We start from the raw sequence: 20,102 nt of genomic DNA on the forward strand, positions 1-20,102 counted from the left end.
TCAGAGAAGTTTGTGCATATCATTATCACTCAATCTATCTAACTCTTATTGAAATGCACATCATGTTATAGAACTTGGTTTCTATGTTGTAGAAAGCGGTTGCCAAAAGATCTTTTTCATTTGAACTAACAACATTATGGAAAGAAAGAAACCTATTCAATATGAAGAAGGGTTTGATGGGCTAGGTTCTGTTTGGCCTTTTACCATCTCTCACTAGAGCTCCCTAAGTGGTGAGTCACTAAGGATGGTCTGCAAATGGCCAACATCAGAACCGTCTGAAGTAACTTACAAAAAATGTAGATTCAGAAGCTGACAACAAAGACTAGCTCAGAATCAGAAGCTGGGGTTGCCATAAACTTCCCAGGTAATTCTCCTGTGTATTAAAACTTTAAAATCAAACATTCTACAAGACAATGGGGCCCATGATCTTCAAAAATGCCAAGCCTGTGCATGATGAAAGCTGAGTGGCTATTCCAAATTGAAAGAGAATAAAGAGATATGGTATTTAAATGTGATTTTTGCTTTAAAGGACATTATTGTTACATTACTGTAATACGATATAAAATAGTATTGTATCAAAGTTGAATTTCCTGATTTTAATGTAAGACAGTGTTCTTATTCTTGGAAAATATATGTTGAAGTTGCTGAGGAATAAGGACATATGATATCTGCCAAAAAAAAAAAAGGATTGGGGGAAATATTAGATAGGCAGATAGAGTTCTTCATACTATTCCTGAAATTATTTCAAAACTAGAAGTTAAACTTTTGTAGGCTTTCTCTTTTTAAGTTTTAGGACCGTGCCAACTTCAACCACTGTTAGGAAACTAGGAATTACTGAAAGGTTTTGGGTAGTTATTTTACCTAATCTGATTGGTGTTTTCGATCACTTCTGTAGTAGTATGAAAGGTGAAATTAGGATGACAATATTGGTGGCAAGGAAGGCAATTAGAAATCTCCCTGTAAACATATAAGAGTCTGAAAAGGATGATGACAGTTAAAATGGAGATAAAGAGGTTATGAGGTAAAATCCACTGGATTCAGTGGTTGACTGGATCTCAGGGATGGAAATGGAAGGAGAAAAATATGTTAACTCATGTTTATAGCTTGAAATGGATGGTTATGTAGATAGTACTGATACCAAGGTTATAGAGAGAATACAGGAGGAACAGCATTTAGTGTAGAATTAGGTGAAATTGAATTTGGATATGTGGGACATCTCTGTGGAAATGTTTAGGAGATAATTACATAGAAGTCTAAAGCTTTGACAAAAGGTCAACTGTATATTACAGATATTTCCATCTGAATATGCATACACATAAATATAGAGCACAACAATACTTCATACTTAAGGTAAACAGTTCATGAAAGGCTGAATCTAAGATGATTTAACAGGAATAAATTTAAGGCCCAAGACATTGAACCAAAATACCAATTGAAGAAGTAGAAGATGGAGACACCCTGTAGCAGCAGCACAATGAAAACAAAACTTTATGGGTTTGAGTATACATAAACACAACTTATCAATATTTTAGGATAGTTTCCAAGAGAGTTTCCAAGAGAACCTTAGGCTGCATTAATGGAAATCAAGAAAGAAGCAAATGAGAGTGATGATTTATTGTACGCTCACTAGCTGACATCCGTAATACTGTGTTTGGTTTCACTCAAGCTTGAACAGTGACAGAAAAGAATGAATCGGGTGGTAAAGGACTTGACTCATCCTGTACTGTGGGTGATTGAAAGAAACGGAAGGAAAGTTTCAGGGAATACACGATAGCTTTAAAAAAATACTTCAGATCTATCATGTGGAAGAGGCATTACATTTGTTCTCATTTTTTTCAAGGAGAATCAGGGAAAAGGAGTCTGTCAAAAATGTTTACTTTTCAGGTTATTTCATTTTTTGTTTTGTGTAATTAAAGAAGTGGATGAAATTTACAGACACAAATGTTTTTAACTCAACATAAAAAGAATATTTTTAATGCTAAAGCTCTGTCAATGGAATGAACTGTCTGGCAATTAAAGTAAACTACTTGTCACCAAGTGTAGTCAATCTAAGGTTGAATGAGGCTGGATCCTATAATATAGGTGAGGCTGGAGGACTCTCATCAAAGTTTCTCTCTTCTTTAGAATTCATGAGATGAAAATGAAGAGATTAGACAATGAGACAGGTATTCTTTTTTTTTTTTACTAGATAAAATGACAAGAAAGCAATTTGATATATAAATAATTTCTACTGGCTTCCTATATGAATTTCTAGAGCTAGAGAGAAAAATAAAGATTTGAGATTCACAATTTCTGGGAAGGTGAATATGCTCCTTGGCTATCAGTTTGAAGATAATCTAATTTCTTACATGCAGATATTGATCAGATACATAAGGTTAAGTAACTCACATTTAGGTGACTTGTGAGCGCTCATTACTGTCTATATTCCTAGTTTACTCACCCAAACCTTGATTAGGGAATGGTCTTCTGAAATAGTCAAATATATAATCATCTGATCTATTTGGCTTTATATCTAGAAAAGATGATAAAAGATCATTAGTAGCATGAAAATAATTTGAGGCTTTTATACTTCCTATTTTTTATGTTTTCTAAACAAAAATGGCTAGAAGATAGCATGTAAATAGTTTAGCTCAAATGAATTAAAACCAACAGTCCTCAAATATGAATTTGTGTTGCATTTTTGCTATTTATTGCAAAAATCTAAAAAATGTTCATACCCTCTGGAACAGCATTTCCTTTCTAGGAATCTATCATAAATAAGAATATATACAGAGTTATAAGGTCTTCATTATTGTTTCTAACAGAAAAAAATAAGCAAAATCCAAGTTTAATAATGAAGGTAGTTAAATTTAAGGTTCAACTAATACAATGGAATACTTTGCCACCATTTATTAACATGTAAAGAAATTTATAATACACTGTAATTTTAAATGAAAACATAGGTTGCAAAATAACATGAATATTCTGTGATTAACAAGGAGTATATATGCTCAGATGTAGAAAAGGTCTAAAATAAATATTCTAAAATGTGCTTTTCAGTTTTAATAACAGAAGAATATGTTAAAGTTATATATAAAAAGTGATTTTCTTGGATGATCACTATGAGAAAGAGTAGTTAAGTTTCAAGTCAATTAACCATATTAGTTATGGTTAGAATTTTCCCCTTTCTTTGGTGTGGTTCTTTTTTTTTTTTTCTCTTTTAAAGACTTTATTTATTTATTCATGAGAGACATACAGAGAGGCAGACACATAGCCAGAGGGAGAAGTAGGCTCCCCAAAGGGAGCCCGATGTGGGACTCAATCCCAGGACCCCAGGATCATGACCTGAGCCAAAGGCAGATGCTCAACCACTGAGGTGTGGTTCTTATTACCATTTCTATTTCTAATTAGCCTGCTAGATCATAAATTAAATGGATCTATATACACATATATATTTTTAATTAGGTTATCTCGATTCCTTTTTGTAAATAAGTGTGATATAAATGTATAGTAGTACAAATAGGCAAATTCATATCCAACCTAGCAGATTCTAGTGGAAGCAAATGAATACTTCATAATTTTCTCTCCTGGGCTCATCCTCTATTAAGTTAAGAAATGAGAGGACCAAGATGGTTTATAAAACATAAAATGCCTAAATTCTGTTTAGGGGAAAACCTCTCAAATCAGAGATATCCATCAAGTACACGGACCATTCACTCCAACCCTCCAGTGTAGCTGACCACTCCTTTCTCTATGCTCTTTGAGAATCCAGTCTAGAATACGGGCATTGCACCTATAACGCTGCACTTAATTTGTTTACTTGTTTCTCTCCCCCTGTTAAAAGTTGAGCTCCTGAGGGCAAGAAATGGTATAGCATACTTCTTAATATCCCTAGCACCAAGCACACTGGCAACCTCAAAGTGTTGGCACAAGAAAGTGTGTATTGAATAAATTGTTTAGAGAGGGTAGAAGCAGAACATTACCTTTCACATCAGAATTTGGTTCTCTGTGTCTTTGCACTGAGTGTCCTTTATCACATGTCTAATGGAACACAGAACAAAAAGGAAAATAATAGTATATTGTAAATATGAAAATGCCATATATTTCCTGTATCACATTTGGTATAGTTTTCAACATTTCTCATTTTATCATTACAGGCTTAGAGTGGACAAAAATATCTCTTAAATCAGGGCCTCCGAGTATCTTTCATAACACTGTTTTTCTCCGGAAGCAATGAGTGAAAGAAAATATTGATATTGTATTTTGACACTACTAAAGGGAGTTAAAAACATTTTTGACTTCATATAGAATTTATTTACAATGAGAAAGACAAAAATGTATGCTTACAATCCCACTTATTAAATGAGAATAAAGATGTAAGAAGATAAGACTATGAAATGAAAAAAATATATAAAATTGTGTGAAAAAGTATAATTGATTACAAAACTGTATTTATATAAAAAAGATGAAAAGCATTTTCTCATATCTTGTGAAAGTCCAGAGTAAGTAAGAGCATACACATGATGCTGCTTTCTACTTTGAAAAAGGAGTTGCCAATAATGTCCCAGGTAGACTAAATGAGACATAAAGCACTGTTGAATTATGACAACAAATCCTGACTAGTCTAAAAATCATGTGACCATTAAGACATTTTAAACTTTTGTTTAAAAAGTTTGTTTCTAGGGATCCCTGGGTGGCGCAGCGGTTTGGCGCCTGCCTTTGGCCCAGGGCGCGATCCTGGAGACCCGGGATCGAATCCCACGTCAGGCTCCCTGTGCATGGAGCCTGCTTCTCCCTCTGCCTGTGTCTCTGCCTCTCTCTCTCTCTGTATGACTATCGTAAAAATAAAAAAAATTAAAAAAAAATTAAAAAAAAAAAAGAAAAAAAAGTTTGTTTCTAAACTTTTGTTTCTGCATCTGTGGTATGTGGATATTATAAAGAGTTTTTCCAAAAGGGCAAACAAAAGGAAAAAAATGAAAACAATATTTTTTTGCCAACATGTTATGCATATCAACTCCTGATGAAAAGTGGACTATGAATTAAAAACTAAAATCTCTGCAGATAAATTTGGCAGGAAAAATTGATATAACCATTATGAAAATGAAAGTATAAAAATCAAAACAATAACTGAAGGCAGAGATAAAGGAAAAATACTCTAGAAAAAATTATACAAAGTTAAAAGTAGCAATATTATATAACCACTACAATTTAGAGAGGTGAGATTAGGCTGGAGAAATTCACTTGTGATAAGACTTGATTTGATGAATACAGTCATTTTTCACCTTCTTCCCTTGGTTGAAATGATGCTGTAAGCCACAATAAATTATTACATTCATCCTATAGAAAATCACTAGACCAGTGTCCTTCTGAACATGGTCTCCTAATTCTAACCATGCCATCTATAATTGTTTGTTTTTGCTGAAAGCCTTTAAAATCAATTATTGAGAATGTCCTGGTAGGAAATAAAGTTAAATAAGATACTTGAAAATAACTTAAAAATATCATTTGGGGGATGTATGGATATCTTACAAACAAATAGTTCAGAGCATGAATTTAAGTTGTCCTCAGACATTGAACTCAGTTAAGATGACACTGTTCACTCCTCTTGCCAAAGATTATTAGAAAATAAATTTCAAGATCGAAGGTTAAGAACTCCTACTAGTTTATAAGCATATTTATAATGTATGCAGCCTTTTCAAATGACCAATTGATGACAGATTTCCATCTGGAAAATCCAACATTAAATACAGATTATGATTTCCTAAAAATTTTGAAGCTCCAATCAAGGAAGAGGAAAATATATAAACATTTAATATAAAGGAATTTATTATATTTTACATGAAATATAGCTTGGGTAGAGGAGAAAAACCACTAGGTGGATATGTTTATGAGAAGTAAATAAATATGGTTCTCATAAAATCTACATACAAAACAATAAAAAAAACCAATCCTCCCAACAAAATCTACTTTGGTTACTGGGTTCTGCAAATGACTTCACATACTGAGGTTGATTAGAGAGTTTGTTTACTGATTTTTTTTTTTATAATTTTGGCCCTTTCCCAAGCATATTCATGTTGCTTAGATTGCACAATTTACAAACATGAAATCAGGTATCAATGTAAAAATATGCAATGTTGCTATAACAATGTGCTTTAAAGACCAGACTTAACAATTTTATGAGGAATACTGCACGAAATGAATGCATGCATACTGGTCAAATCTGAATAAGCTCTGTGGATTGCATCAACATCAGTCTTATGGCGTTGATATGGTATAACAATATGCAAGATGTTAACACTGGAAGGAGAAGAAAATGCAACAGAGTTCCTGTACGTGTATTTCTTTACAACTTCCTGTGAATATGTAATTCTTTCAAAAGTTCTTTAAAAAAAGCTATCTTTTTGTCTGGTTCTCCCCAAAGGCAAAGTTTCTGACTTGAGTGTCTCTGGAGTTGGGGGTGGGGACATGGCACTCTTCTTTTAGTGACACCCATTTAAGGAGGGGAGCTGTAGGTGGAAAGAGGGCAGTAGTCCCAGGTCTTCTCTATTATTTTATAAGCTAGGGTGAGGGCAAATAGGGCCAAAATATGTAATGTAGCACTCGTGGCAAAGTATCTGTCTCATGCATGGGGCTTGGGTAGAAGAAGGGAGCCCCTACCCCTTGGCTGTACTCACCTGGAACTTAGCCTCAATAGTAGGTAGCTGGAGGCAGGATATGATATACTGATGCCCTGACCTTCTTAGGCAGATAGCCCGCTGACTGGCATCTGTGGAGCAAGGGGGCCCTGTGTTCCTGGCCACACTAGTCTGGAGTGGAGTTTGTTTCATTGAACTGGGAGGTGTGTGTGTGGGGGGAATCTTGATTTAATGCCATAGGCGCTTGCTGTTTTCTTTTTACTGAGTTTTAGTAGATTTTCACAAATACATGTTTTATTTTGTTTTGTTTTTTCATTTGCTACCTGCCCTTAGGACAATTTCCAGAAATTTTAAATGGTTGTGGGTTTTTTTTTTTAATATCACCAGTTTTTGCTAGGTGAATGGATTTGCAGAGCTCCTCATGCTGTCATGATGGAAGTCAATATCTCAGCACCATCTCTTCTTAGACTCTTATACTGCCATTGAATTTTTCTTAGTTTCAATTTATTTCTTCTTGCTATCCTAGATGTATCTTTGTAAGATGCCTCAAATACTTTTCAGAGTAAAGTAAGTATAAATGAAATTTAAATATAGCACCTTAATACAACCCACCTCTCATCTGTCAAGGTTCTTTGGTGTTTTTATAAACAGCAAATAATATGAGCAAAGTTTTAATAATTGGCTTTTCCTGGGGGAAAAATTAAGGTATAGGAAGTGTAACAAGAAAGGACTTGACATTCCCTGCAACCATTGTTTCAAGAACTGTTAATAAACGGATCAATGAATACCTCTTGCTCTTCTCTGTTGTTTTGAGGACTTGCTACAGTAGAATTTCTTTCCTTCTTTGTTTTCAGGTGCTTTTTCTTGTTTTTTATCTAAATAAAATAACAATATTTAAAATCAATATTTAACACATCAAAGATGGTATATATTCCAGACATAAAACTATCTTGAGACTTCTAGTTCTAGGAAGACAAAGTACTTTTTCTATTCTTCTCACTATGTACAACTAAAAACCCTGGGTATTATATACAAAATAAACATAAGAAACTTTAAAAAGTAGAAAGAAGAAGGCAGACTGGTAAGGGACCTCATCAGGAACAGAGGAGCAGCAGGATGGTAAGTAGATCCTGTGTTTTGTTTTCACTTCATATATCCCAGCTTTTGAGCTGGAGAACCAGCAACCCAGAAGTGCTAACGAGGGGCACGTGGGTGGCTTAGCAGTTAAGCATCTGCCTTTGGCTTAGGTCGTGATCCCAGAGTTCTGGGATTGGGTCCCACATCAGGCTCTTTGCGTGGAGACTGCTTCTCCCTCTGCTTGTGTCTCTGCCTCTCTCTCTCATGAATAAATAAATAAAATCTTAAAAAAAGAAGTGCTAATGAGTGAGGAAATAATGTTGAAAACTTCCCAAATTTGATGAAAGACATAAATGTAAATATCCAAGCAGCTCAATGAACTCCAAGTAAGATGAATTAAAAAACCTATGATGAAACACATTATAACCAAACTTTCAAAGATAGAGAATCTTGAAAGTAGCAAGAGAAAAGCAAATTGTTACATTCAAGAATCCTAATAAAATTATTAATAGGTTTCTCCAGGTGCCTGGATAGCTCAGTTGGTTAAGCCTCAGACTCTTGGTTTCAGCTCAGGTCATGATCTCAGGATCATGAGACTGACCCCGCATCAGGCTCTGTCCTCAGTGCAGAGTCTGCTTGAAGATTCTCTTCCTTTGCCCCTCCTCTGGCACACATTCTCTTTCTCTCTAAGGTAAATCTTAAAACAAAGATTATTAGTAGATTTCTCATCAGAAACTTTGGAGCCCAGAAGATAGGGCACCAACATATTCAAAGTGTTCAACAATGTTATAATTGTCCTTCAAAGGTTAAGAAGAAATTAACACATTCCCAGATGAACTCACTCAGCTTTTGTTTGTGGCCACTAGACACATTCTGCAAGAAATGCTCAAGGGTGTCATGCAAGGTGAAATGAAAAGACAATGGACGCTAACTTGAAACTGTAGAGTGAAATTAAGATCTCAAGGTAACAACACAGGGCATTATAAAAGCTAGTATATTTTTGTAACAATGGTTTTAAGAGTAGTTTTTGTTTTCCATATAATTTAAGAGACTAATATATGTAAAAGAAAGGAACCAGTTATTAATGCAGTTTCATCCTGTTGTGATCAGAGAAGGTATTTGTAAGATAGCTATCTTTAAAAAATCTATTAAGACTCACTATTAACAATTATATGCCAACAATTAGATAACCTAGATGAAATGGACAAATTCTTAGAAATACAAAACCTAGTAAGACTATATCACAAAGAAAGAAAATTTGAATCAGTAATCAAAAATCTCCCAGCAACAACAAACCCTAGATTTGATGACTTCATGGGAGAATTCTACCAAACATTTAAAGAAGAACTAATACCAGTCCTTCTCAAAATTCTCTAAAAAAACTGAAGAGGATGGGGGATCCCAGGGTGGCTCAGCGGTTTAATGCCTGCCTTCGGCCTGGGGCGTGATCCTGGGGTCCCGGGATCGAGTCCCATGTTGGGCTCCCTGCATGGAGCCTGCTTCTCCCTCTGCCTGTGTCTTTGCCACCCCCTCCTCTCGTGAATAAATAAATAAAATCTTAGGAAAAAAACCTGAAGAGGATGGAAAACTTCCTATAACTCATTATATGAGGTCAGCATTATTCTACTACCAAAGCCAGACAGACACTACAAGAAAAAAAATTATAGACAAGTCTCTCTTATGAACATTAATGTAAAAAATCCTCAACAAAATACTAGCAAATTAAATTCAGCAGCATATTAAAAGGACGTACATACTGACCAAATAGGATTTATTCCTGGAATGCAAGGATGGCTCAATATACCAAATTGATCAATGTCAAACACCACATCAACAGAATGAAGGAAAAAAAAACCCATATGACTATCTCAATTGATGGAAAAAAGGTATTTGACAAAATCCAACACCATTTCATGATTAAAAAATCCCAAACACAGGCAGCCCAGGTGGCTCAGTGGTTTAGTGCTGCCTCCAACCCAGGGCCTGATCCTGGAGATCTGGGATCGAGTCCCACATCAGGCTCCCTTCATGGAGCCTGATTCTTCCTTTGCCTGTGACTCTGCCTCTCTCTCTCTCTCTCTCTCTCTCTTATGAATAAACAAATAAAATCTTAAAAACTCAAACAAGTCATAGAAAGAAACTACCTCAACACAATAAAAGCCATGTATGAAAAACCTACTGCTAACATTATGTTCAATGATGAAGGATGAAATCATTTCTTTTGAGGTCAGGAACAAGGTAGGGATGTTTGTTTTTATCACTTCTATTCAACAGAATGCTGGAAATTCTAGCCAGAGCAATTAAGCATGAAAACTTTATAAAAGGCATTGAAATGGGAAAATAAGAAAATGATTTCTGTAGATGACATGATCTTATATTTTAAAAATCCTAAAGATTCCACAAAGAATCTATCTGAACTAATAAATTAAATCAGCAATGTAGCAGGATACAAAGTCAACATTCAAAAATCAATTGCATTTCTATACACAAAATAATTTGAAAAAAGAAATTACAAAAAATCACATGTACAATAGTATCAAAAAGAATAAAATACTTAAGAATTAATCAAGGAGGTGAAAGAATTATACAATGAAAACTACAAAATACTACTGAAAGAAAAAAGACATAAATAAATGAAAGTGTACCTCTTGTTCGTGAAGTGGAAGCCTTAATTGTATTAAAATATTAGTACTACCCAAAGAAACCTATGGATTTAATTAAATAAAATCCCAATGACACTTTTTTTGCAGAAAGAAAAATCCATTCTAATATTCTAATATATGAATCCCCAAATAGCCAAAATAATCTTGAAAAAAAAAAAGCAACAAAACTGGAAGGTTTGTATTTTCTGATTTCAAAATTTACTACATAGCTATAGTAATCAAATCAGTGTGGTATTGGCATAAAGACAGACATACAGATCAATGAAAAGGAATAAAGAGCCCATAAATAAATCCCTGCAAAAATAGTCTAATGATTTTTTGGAAAGATTTTATTTATTTATTCACGAGAGACAGAGAGAGAGAGAGAGAGAGAGAGAGAGAGAGAATGGAACAGACACAGGCAGAGGGAGAAGCAGGCTCCATGCAGGGAGCCTGATGTAGGACTCGATCCTGGGGCTCCAGGATCACGCCTTTGGCTGAAGGCAGCGCTAAACCACTGAGCCACCTGGGCTGCCCATGGTCAAATGATTTTTGACAAGGGTGCCAAAACCATTCAATGGGGGAAAGGACAGTCTTCTCAACTGATGGTGCTCAGGAACCTGGATATTCACTTGCAAAAGAATGAAATTGGACCCTTGCCCAATACTAAATACAAAAATGAACTCATGGGACACCTGGGTGGCTCAGCGGTTGAGTGTCTGCCTTCCACTCAGGGTGTGATCCTGGGATCGAATCCCCCACTGGGCTCCCTGCATGGAGCCTGCTTCTCCCTCTGCCTGTGTCTCTGCCTCTCTGCCTCTCATGAATAAATAAATACAATTAAAGAAATTAACTCAAAATTGTAAGTAAGACCTAAAAGGATAAAACTCCTAGAAAAAACATAGAACAAAATTTGGCAACATTGAATGTGGCAGTGACTTATTGGATAGTCTACTAAAGGCCAACAGCCAATCAGGGACTGAGGTCTTCATCCCAATGGCCTCCAGAGAACTGAATTTTGTCAACAATTATGTATGTGAGATTAAAAGCGGATCCCCTTCTTCACTCAAGCCTTCAGATGAGACCAGAGCCTAACCAACACCTTCACTGCAATCTTTTGAGACACCTTAGACAGAAGCACCCAGCAAAGCCACTCCTAAACCCCTGTATCACAGAAATGGTGTGATAATAAGTATTTGTTGTTTGAAGCTGCTGCTTGGGGGTAATTTGTTACTCAGCAATAGAAAACTAATACATCTGTCTTATTCCATTCAGCTGCTATAACAAAATACCACAGACTGGTTGGCTGGAAATAATGGAAATTTCTTTCTCATAGTTCTACTGGGAAAAGGTTGAGATCAGTGTGTTAGTATGGTCAGGTGAGTGGTGTGGCTTTTGAGAAGGATACTTCTCATTGTATCCTCACATGGCAGAAGGGACTAGGGGTCTCTCTGAAGCCTCTTTTATAAGGTACTAATCCCAATTAGAGGGCTCTGCCCACATGACCTAAGGGGCCCACCTTCTAGTACCATCATATTGGGCACGATGACTTCAACATATGAATTTAGGGGAGACAGAAATATTCAGGCATAGCATTCTGTTCCTGGGCCCTCAGATTCAAGTTCTTCTCTCACGAAAAATGTATTCATTCCACCCCATTCCATTCCAACAAGTTATGTGCTTCCCAAAATACAGTGGTGGGACAGGTACAGGACAGACATTCCCAAAGGGAGAAAAAGAAAAATAAGGATGAAGTGATGGGTCCCAAATAAATTAAAATCTGTCAAGACAAAGTCGACAAGATCTCAAGGCTCAACAATAGTCCTCACTAACTCAATGCTCTGCCTTCTGGACCTACTGGGGTGTCAACGTCACCCTCACAGCTTGACAGGGTGCTGCTCATGCCTGGCTCTCTGCCAGGGGCACTGCCTACAATGTAGCTCATGGCTCCAGGCAGCCTGCCATCATATCCTGTTGGCCTCAATTGCAGGCCATCTATCCTGTTGAAATCTAGGTGGTAGTGGCCCTGATAACCTCTAAGCTACCTCTGAGGCCTTCTTTTTTATTGTTTTGCAGAACATTGCACTTTTGGAAATGGATCTATGATACTGTCCGGTAAAATTCAAGGAGCATGACAGCCTTCCTTCACTCTGTCCTCTCTCCAAGCCCTTCAGTGCAAACTGGCAGTTTCCCTGATGGGGTGGCTGATTGGTTCTGTGGTTCACACACACACTGACTTCTTTTTTTTTTTTTTTTTACACACTGACTTCTTTAACAAATAGTTGATCCTCTACATTCTTCTCTTCTGAAGACACATTCTTTTATTTATTTATTTATTTTTATTTTTTAATATAAATTTATTTTTTATAGGTGTTCAATTTGCCAACATAGAGCATAACTCCCCAGTGCTCATCCCATCAAGTGCCCCCCTCAGTGCCCGTCACCCAGTCACCCCCACCCCATCTAGTTCATTTCCCAGAGTTATGAGTCTCTCATGTTCTGAAAACACATTCTTATTTTTTGTAATATGGCAGCATGAGAATTGTTTAAAGCTTCACTTTCTGGTTCCTCTCTGCCCAACAATTCCTTCTTCATTTATCTCTCCTTGTACTTTTACTATCAGCAGTTGGGAGGAATCAAGTTGCTCTTCAACACTTTACAAAGAAATCTTCTCAGCTAAATATTCACTTTTATCACTCACAAGTTCTACCTTCCATAAGACACTAAAACACAATTCAGCCAAATTCTTTACCATTTTGTGGTGAGGATTGAAATTTTCTCCATCAGCCAATAACATGTTCATTTCCATCTGAGACCTCATGAAAATCACCCTTAATATTCATATTTATGCCAATGTTCAGTACATGATTATTTGTGTATTCTTTAAGATGGAAACTTGCTCCCCCTCTTCTTTGGGAGCTCTTGCCAGAATCACCTTTAGAAGTCCCTTCGTGGCAATATTAGCATTTTCTAACACGCACTTCAAAACTCCGCCAGCCTCTACCCATTATCCAGTTCCAAAGCCAGTTCCACGGTTTTAGGTATTTGTTACAGCAGCACCACACACTTGGTACTGAGAGAGCAGCGCCCTAGTTTGTCTTGGTCACCTCCTAATACCATCATGTTGTAGGTTAGGGTTTCAACATACATATTTGGTGAGGGCATAAACATTCGGTTACCTAACACCGCCTGCAATCCCTACTCCTCCTAATTTCCTCATTAGGCACCTATCATTACCTAACACATCATATATTTTACTTATTTCTCATTATTTTTTATTTCTACCAATTAGAATATAAGCAATGAAAGAGGATTTTTGTCTCATTTTGTTGTTCACTGCTATATCCCCAGCACAGCTGAAGCTCAATATATAGTCATTAAATAAATGAATAAATGAACATTGGATTTGCAGTAAGGTGATGTATGTTATGCTACCACCTCTCATTAACAAGTGGTGTGGCTTTTGAGAAATAATCTTCTGGATCTTTAGAGTAAGGGTGTTAAAAATCCTAAGGTTAGAAAATTCTATGACTTAAAGATATATTCCATAATCAAAAAACTAATAATTCTTGCTATACAATAATTACACAACTGCAAGCATTTCTTTTGTCAGATTGCTAGTCACAATAAGTACCTACTTAGTATATCCATATAATAGGCAGAAATTTTCAATCATACCTGAGAAGTTAATTTGAGAAGATAATTCTGAGACTCATTGGATTCTGAACTGTCAGAGCCTCGGCTACTACAAAAAAATAATAATAAATAATTTTGATGTAATAATTATCAAATTGTTTTAATTATTATTTATAATTATATTTTATTTATATTTACAATTTTATTTATCAATTTAATTCTATAAGTATAAAAAATAGATAGCAATATTTTGGTGGCATTTTAAAATTTCAGCTGTAACTTTTATCCTATTATTGTAATGGTAGAAATGGTTCTAATTATAAAAAGAATGTTTACAAAGGTAAACATTACAGAAGAATTTGTAAATATTATAAAGTGTAAATGTCTGATAGTTCTAGGCATCTTAGAGTATTAGAAGAACAACTGAAGTTGGAACACATCAAAATAAACAAATCCATGAGTTCAAAATGATACTTTCCATCTGCAAACACACTTATTAGTCACCTCTGGGGGTTGCAGGGGCACTAATTCAAAGTCTGAAAAATTTATAAGGAGAGGAAAAGAATCAAATATTTGTTTTGTCTTTCCTACAGGAAACTGTATGAAATTAGTACCTTTATTTTTCCAACAACATTCCCTTAGCATTACATTTTGCATTTATTATTCACTAATTTGGAGTATGTAGTGGCATCTCTATAAATGTGTCAATTCTCTGTGAGTAATGTCAGCATTAAAAACAATTTGAGGGGGTGCCTGGGTGGCTCTTTTGGTAAATCATCCACCTTTGGCTCAGGTTGTGATCCTGGGGTCCTGGGATCAAGCTGAGCAGGGAGCCTGCTTCTCCCTCTCCCTTTGCCCCTCCCTCAGTTCATGCACTCTCTCTTGCTTGCTCACTCTTCCTCTCATATAATTAAAAATCTCTTGGGATGCCCGGGTGGCTCAGCAGTTGAGCATCTGCCTTTGGCCCAAGGCATGATCCTGGAGTCCTGGGATCGAGTCCCACATCGGACTCCCTGCATGGAGTCTGCTTCTTCTTCTGCCTATGTCTCTGCCTCTCTCTCTCTCTATGTCTCTCATGAATAAATAAATAAAATTTTTATTAAAAAAATATATTAAACATAAAAATTTAAAAATTGGAGTATGTCTTTCACATACAGTACATAATAGGTGCTCAATTAATATTACTTGACTAAATAACTGAAGTCTTGATGAAGTCAGGCCAAAGTAAACTGCATGAAAAAAATTTTCCTCCAGCTATAGCTGGGATTTTCATTGAGACTGAGAATTTTATGTCCTACTGTTATAAAGAGCACAGTAAAAGAGCACAAGTTATATTACATTCACCATCTTGACTTACCTAGACTCTATATCCAATGTAATTTCTTTTAGAGAAGTATCTGAATCCTCAAGGATTTTTTCCAAGTTTATGTGTTTTTCCATTTCTTCTAATTCTTTCAGGCACTGATAATACTAGGGGAAAATGATAAATTAATTATAAATTAACTCCATTTCCTAATTAAACTAATTGAATATTTCTAGATATCTGGAATCATAGCTAGGCGGCTATCAAGTACCAGAAACCTCAAACACTGGTCGGATATTAAAAGAAAAACTGCCATTGGCCCTTAGAGTTAGGTTATGTTATCTGATAAACTGGAGTTTGATGCTTTAGCAAATGGACTTTGCTTACCTTGGTTCGGTCTGGATCACAATAGTCCAAGAGAGAATCACAAAAATGATATCCCATTGACTCCAAGTCTTTTGTGTTGAAATGAGTGCCCCGTTTATTACCTAAAACATCAATAGGTTTATCCACCACTGAGAATGAGTTAATCATTTGTCCTTAACAGGTAGGCCTAAGTGGCACAACAGAGAGTATAAATAAACAAAACATCTAATATGATTCTGTATCCTGTCCTTTGGATTTTCTTCTCTAGGTCAGGTCATTTAACAGCTTATTGCTTTCTCTCATTCCCTCCCCATGCCTGGATCAAAGCTGACTAGTTTATGTTGTAAGGCAGAAGAAAATTTAATCAGGAATTATGGAATACTTGGTTACCAGCTATAAACTCACTCATAATCACTTAGTGAAAAACTTGGGTAAATATTTTAATGTTTTCATCATCATAGATAATGTTTTATCAGTTTCAGGTGCTTTATTTTTATTTTTTTAAACACTTTATTTATTTATTCATGAGAGACACACAGAGAGAGGCAGAGACACAGGCAGAGGGAGAAGCAGGCTCCAGGCAGGGAGCCGGACGTGGGACTTGATCCCAGGTCTCCAGGATCATGCCCTGGGCTGAAGGCGGCACTAAACTGCTGAGCCACCAGGGCCGCCCAGTTTCAGGTGCTTTAAAAAACAAATTATGTATGTGGATTACTAGCACTTGCCTTTGAGTCAATAAATTTTCTAAAAATATAACAATATCTTAATATGGAATATTCTAAGGGTAAACTGGATGTGACTAAAAGATTTCTCAAATGGAAACAGAGAGCACATTTTTATTTTTAGTTAAAAGAACTGAGTCCTTCTGTTAAAATATAAACTGGCTCTCTCAAAGAACCACCAACAAATAGCAAATCTGACTTGCAAATAGCAAATCCACTAAAAACATTTCTATACTGAGGCATCTGGGTGGCTCAGTTGGTTGAGCTTGAATGTCTGCTTTTGGCTCAGGTCAGGATCCCAGGACTGGAATGAAGTACTGCAGTAGGCTCCCTGCTGGGAGAGAAGCCTGCTTCTCCCTCTCCCTTTGCCTGCTCCCCTTATTTGTGCTCTCTCTCTCTCTCTCTGTCGAATAAATAAAATAAAATCTTAAAATAAAAAAAAGCCCAAACATTTCTGATGTTTTACATATGAGTGAGCATTGCTTGAAATCACAAGTCATCTGTAAGGACTCCTTCTTAAAAACAAAACGAAAACAAGTAACTAAAGATTAGTTCATGGTATAACCAGTTAGGTATTCTCCATATGCTAATGTTTCCTTTTCTAAACCAAGGGAAATGATGAGCTGGAGATACACAGAATGGTAGTTTGTTTATTCATCCTACCTTATATATAAACATGTGATTGGACACCAGCATGCATTTAAGTAGGAGGAAAGTGCTCACTGTCACACTGTCCACATTATTAACCTCACATTAAAAATGTTTCTTTGGTGTAAAGCTCTGAGAGCCATGAATGAGAGCACTTGGTCTTACCCAGGGTAGATCCACAAAAAGTAGCCTCCATGGTAAAGCTGTTTTTGATTCCCATTTTCCACATTACTACCCTGCCTGTTCCCTCTTTGCTCTTCTGGACATTAAACTTGCAAGCTGAGAACGAAAACTAAAAAGAAGCGAATAAAAATGAGAAAACGTGTTTTTCTGAGTACAAGGTCTTCCTCAGGAAGTAGGGTTGAAAATGAGAAAGTAGTACAAAAGCAGTAATTCTCTCTAAAGCTTCAGGGGCTGCTTTTATTTCCAAACCAGTGGAAATCCCTCATTTTGAGGATGACATATTTACATTTCTCAGAAGTACAGATTTGAATGCCAGCAATACGTTTTACTTTTTATATATGACATATGCATTCAAACCCCACTGATTAATTCTTGATACTGTTGGGATAAGCTCTTATACTTTAAAAAACTTATATGAAAGGGCTTAAATGGTTAGGAATAAAGATTAATGTAGATGTTTTGAATAGAATAAGGATGTTTTATTTTCACAAGCTTAAATCATTGGAAAGCTGTCCTGAAAGATTGTTAGAATGTCAGTATCTATAAAGTTTTGCAATTTTATTTACAATAAAATTAGCTTGTGTTTCACTCTATGTGTCTGACACATTGTGTAGATTTGTGTAACTACTATCACACTCAGGATATAGGACAATTCCATTACCTCTAAAAAAAAACTCCCTGTGTTATTCCTTTGCAGTCACAAGTGTTTAATTTATTTTAAAGCTACAGTAAATTATATTTTTTTCAGTTTTGGTTTCTAGTTGTTCAGTGTGTATATAGAAATGTAGTTCGTTTCTGAGGGTGGACCTTGTTGTGTAGGACATTGCTAAACCTACTTATTAGTTCTAGGAGGTTTTTCTGGTGCATTGCTTTGGGTTTTCTATGAAGAAAATCATACCATCTTTATTCCAGAGTGTCTGTCTATTATTTCTTTCTGTTGCCTTTCAGCACTTGAACCTCCAGCATAAGGCTAAACTGAAGGGGTTAGGGTGGCTATACTGGCCTTATTTCTGACCTTAGGAGGAAAACAGTCTTCCATCATTAGGTATGGTGGTAGGACAAGGCACATATTTTTCTTCACATTTTCAAATTATTGGTCATTAAACATTCCACATAGTTGCTTTTTTATGGTCAATTGTATAAGCCAGGCAAAATATATAAAAAAAAAAAAGCAGTTTACGGAATAAGGTGATCTATCCTGCAGTCTCACATGGGCAACATGTAATAAAAGAAAAGTTAATCATCTTAAATGGTACTTACTTTATCTGGACAATTTTTGCTTAGCATAAGTGGAAAGATTCGCTGCTGTAAGTATAATGCTTTACATCTATCACTACCTTCACAGCTGTACATAAAGATGTTCTTTTTTCTACTATGGCCATGAAGGTCACAATATAAAATAACCTCTCGTTTCTCCATCAATCTACCGAGAAAAAAAAGGAGCAAGGTAATAAATTTTACCTCTGCATTTTTCTATGCATGTAACTATGGATTTACAAGTCTAAAATCCAAATAAACAGAATTTCTTATATCATTGCTTTCAACTTCTTTCTCTTATCCACACTGCATATTATTAACAATTTTAAGACATCTACAATAATTTCCTATTAGCCATACATAAAATATGAATGCTTACCTTCTATTATAAGGACAAAATTTACCTTACTCCCAAGACTCTCCAACAGGATCCCTCTGCTTTATGATTCTGGTTTCCACTATACACAGAAAACAGTTCTCTCCTACTTGGCCCATTAGCTTTCACAGAGATTCTTTCTGACTAGAATATCTTCTTTATTCATCTCTGTGAGTTCAAACACTGCCCCTCAGCCTTCAAGGCTGACTTCATGTCTCACTTTCTAACTAGTTAAGACCACAGATTTTTCTCTTTTTTTCAATAAATTTATTTTTTATTGGTGTTCAATTTGCCAACATATAGAATAACACCCAGTGCTCATCCCATCAAGTGCCCCCCTCAGTGCCCGTCACCCAGTCACCCCTACCCACCCCCCCCCCGCCCACCTCCCCTTCCACCACCCCTAGTTCGTTTCCCAGAGTTAGGAGTCTTTCATGTCCTGTCTCCCTTTCTGATATTTCCCACTCATTTTTTTCTCCTTTCCCCTTTATTCCCTTTCACTATTGTTTTTTTCTTTCTTTCTTTCTTTCTTTTCTTTTCTTTCTTTCTTTCTTTTTTTGTATTCTTGGAGCACATAGTATTGGAGTTATGATTTCCTTGACACTTGCCTTGGAAAGTTTTCATATTTTTGATATTTAATCTTGTTAAGGATAAGTAATGCTTTAAATCACCTAGAACAGTGCTATGCACACAAGTGCCCAAATATTTGTTAAAAATTGGCTACCTGACAACTTGGTGCTGAAGCCAATTATTATATAACCCTTAATTAAAGTGGTAAATATCACTCAGAAAAATGGTAACAAAGTTTGGATTTTTTCTGGTAAATTTCTAATAAATAAGGAAATTATTATACATTTCTTAGTCTGCATAGCTTACGCATTCAATGAAAATTAAAGCAATAAAAATAGCCCCCCAAACTGACTAATTAATTAACTCAAAATTAATTAAGTAACTTTGAGAGGCTTTAAAAAGATTTTTAAAAAGTGGTGGTGTTACCTCACACCAGTGAGAATGGGGAAAATTAACAAGGCAGGAAACCACAAATGTTGGAGAGGATGCGGAGAAAAGGGAACCCTCCTGCACTGTTGGTGGGAATGTGAACTGGTGCAGCCACTCTGGAAAACTGTGTGGAGGCTCCTCAAAGAGTTAAAAATAGACCTGCCCTACGACCCAGCAATTGCACTGTTGGGGATTTACCCCAAAGATTCAGATGCAGTGAAACGCCGGGACACCTGCACCCCAATGTTTCTAGCAGCCATGTCCACAATAGCCAAACTG

The 20,102-nt window shown here is 36.0% G+C and overlaps 1 protein-coding gene across 1 annotated transcript in view; it reads right to left on the minus strand.

Moving 5' to 3' along the window:
* AGBL3 (AGBL carboxypeptidase 3) overlaps window positions 1-20,102 on the minus strand; it is a 57,112-nt gene that overhangs the window by 19,672 nt on the left and 17,338 nt on the right. Inside the window, exons 7-14 of the mRNA XM_055334575.1 lie at window positions 18,452-18,614; window positions 17,174-17,300; window positions 15,660-15,760; window positions 15,327-15,439; window positions 14,012-14,078; window positions 7,403-7,489; window positions 3,963-4,020; window positions 2,441-2,512 (exon numbers count right to left, since the gene is read on the minus strand). Of these exons, the coding sequence (XP_055190550.1) occupies window positions 2,441-2,512; window positions 3,963-4,020; window positions 7,403-7,489; window positions 14,012-14,078; window positions 15,327-15,439; window positions 15,660-15,760; window positions 17,174-17,300; window positions 18,452-18,614 (788 nt within the window). The remainder of the gene's footprint in view (window positions 1-2,440; window positions 2,513-3,962; window positions 4,021-7,402; window positions 7,490-14,011; window positions 14,079-15,326; window positions 15,440-15,659; window positions 15,761-17,173; window positions 17,301-18,451; window positions 18,615-20,102) is intronic.

This window comes from Nyctereutes procyonoides, unplaced genomic scaffold (assembly GCF_905146905.1).
Source record: "Nyctereutes procyonoides isolate TBG_1078 unplaced genomic scaffold, NYPRO_anot_genome, whole genome shotgun sequence".
NCBI lineage: Eukaryota > Metazoa > Chordata > Mammalia > Carnivora > Canidae > Nyctereutes > Nyctereutes procyonoides.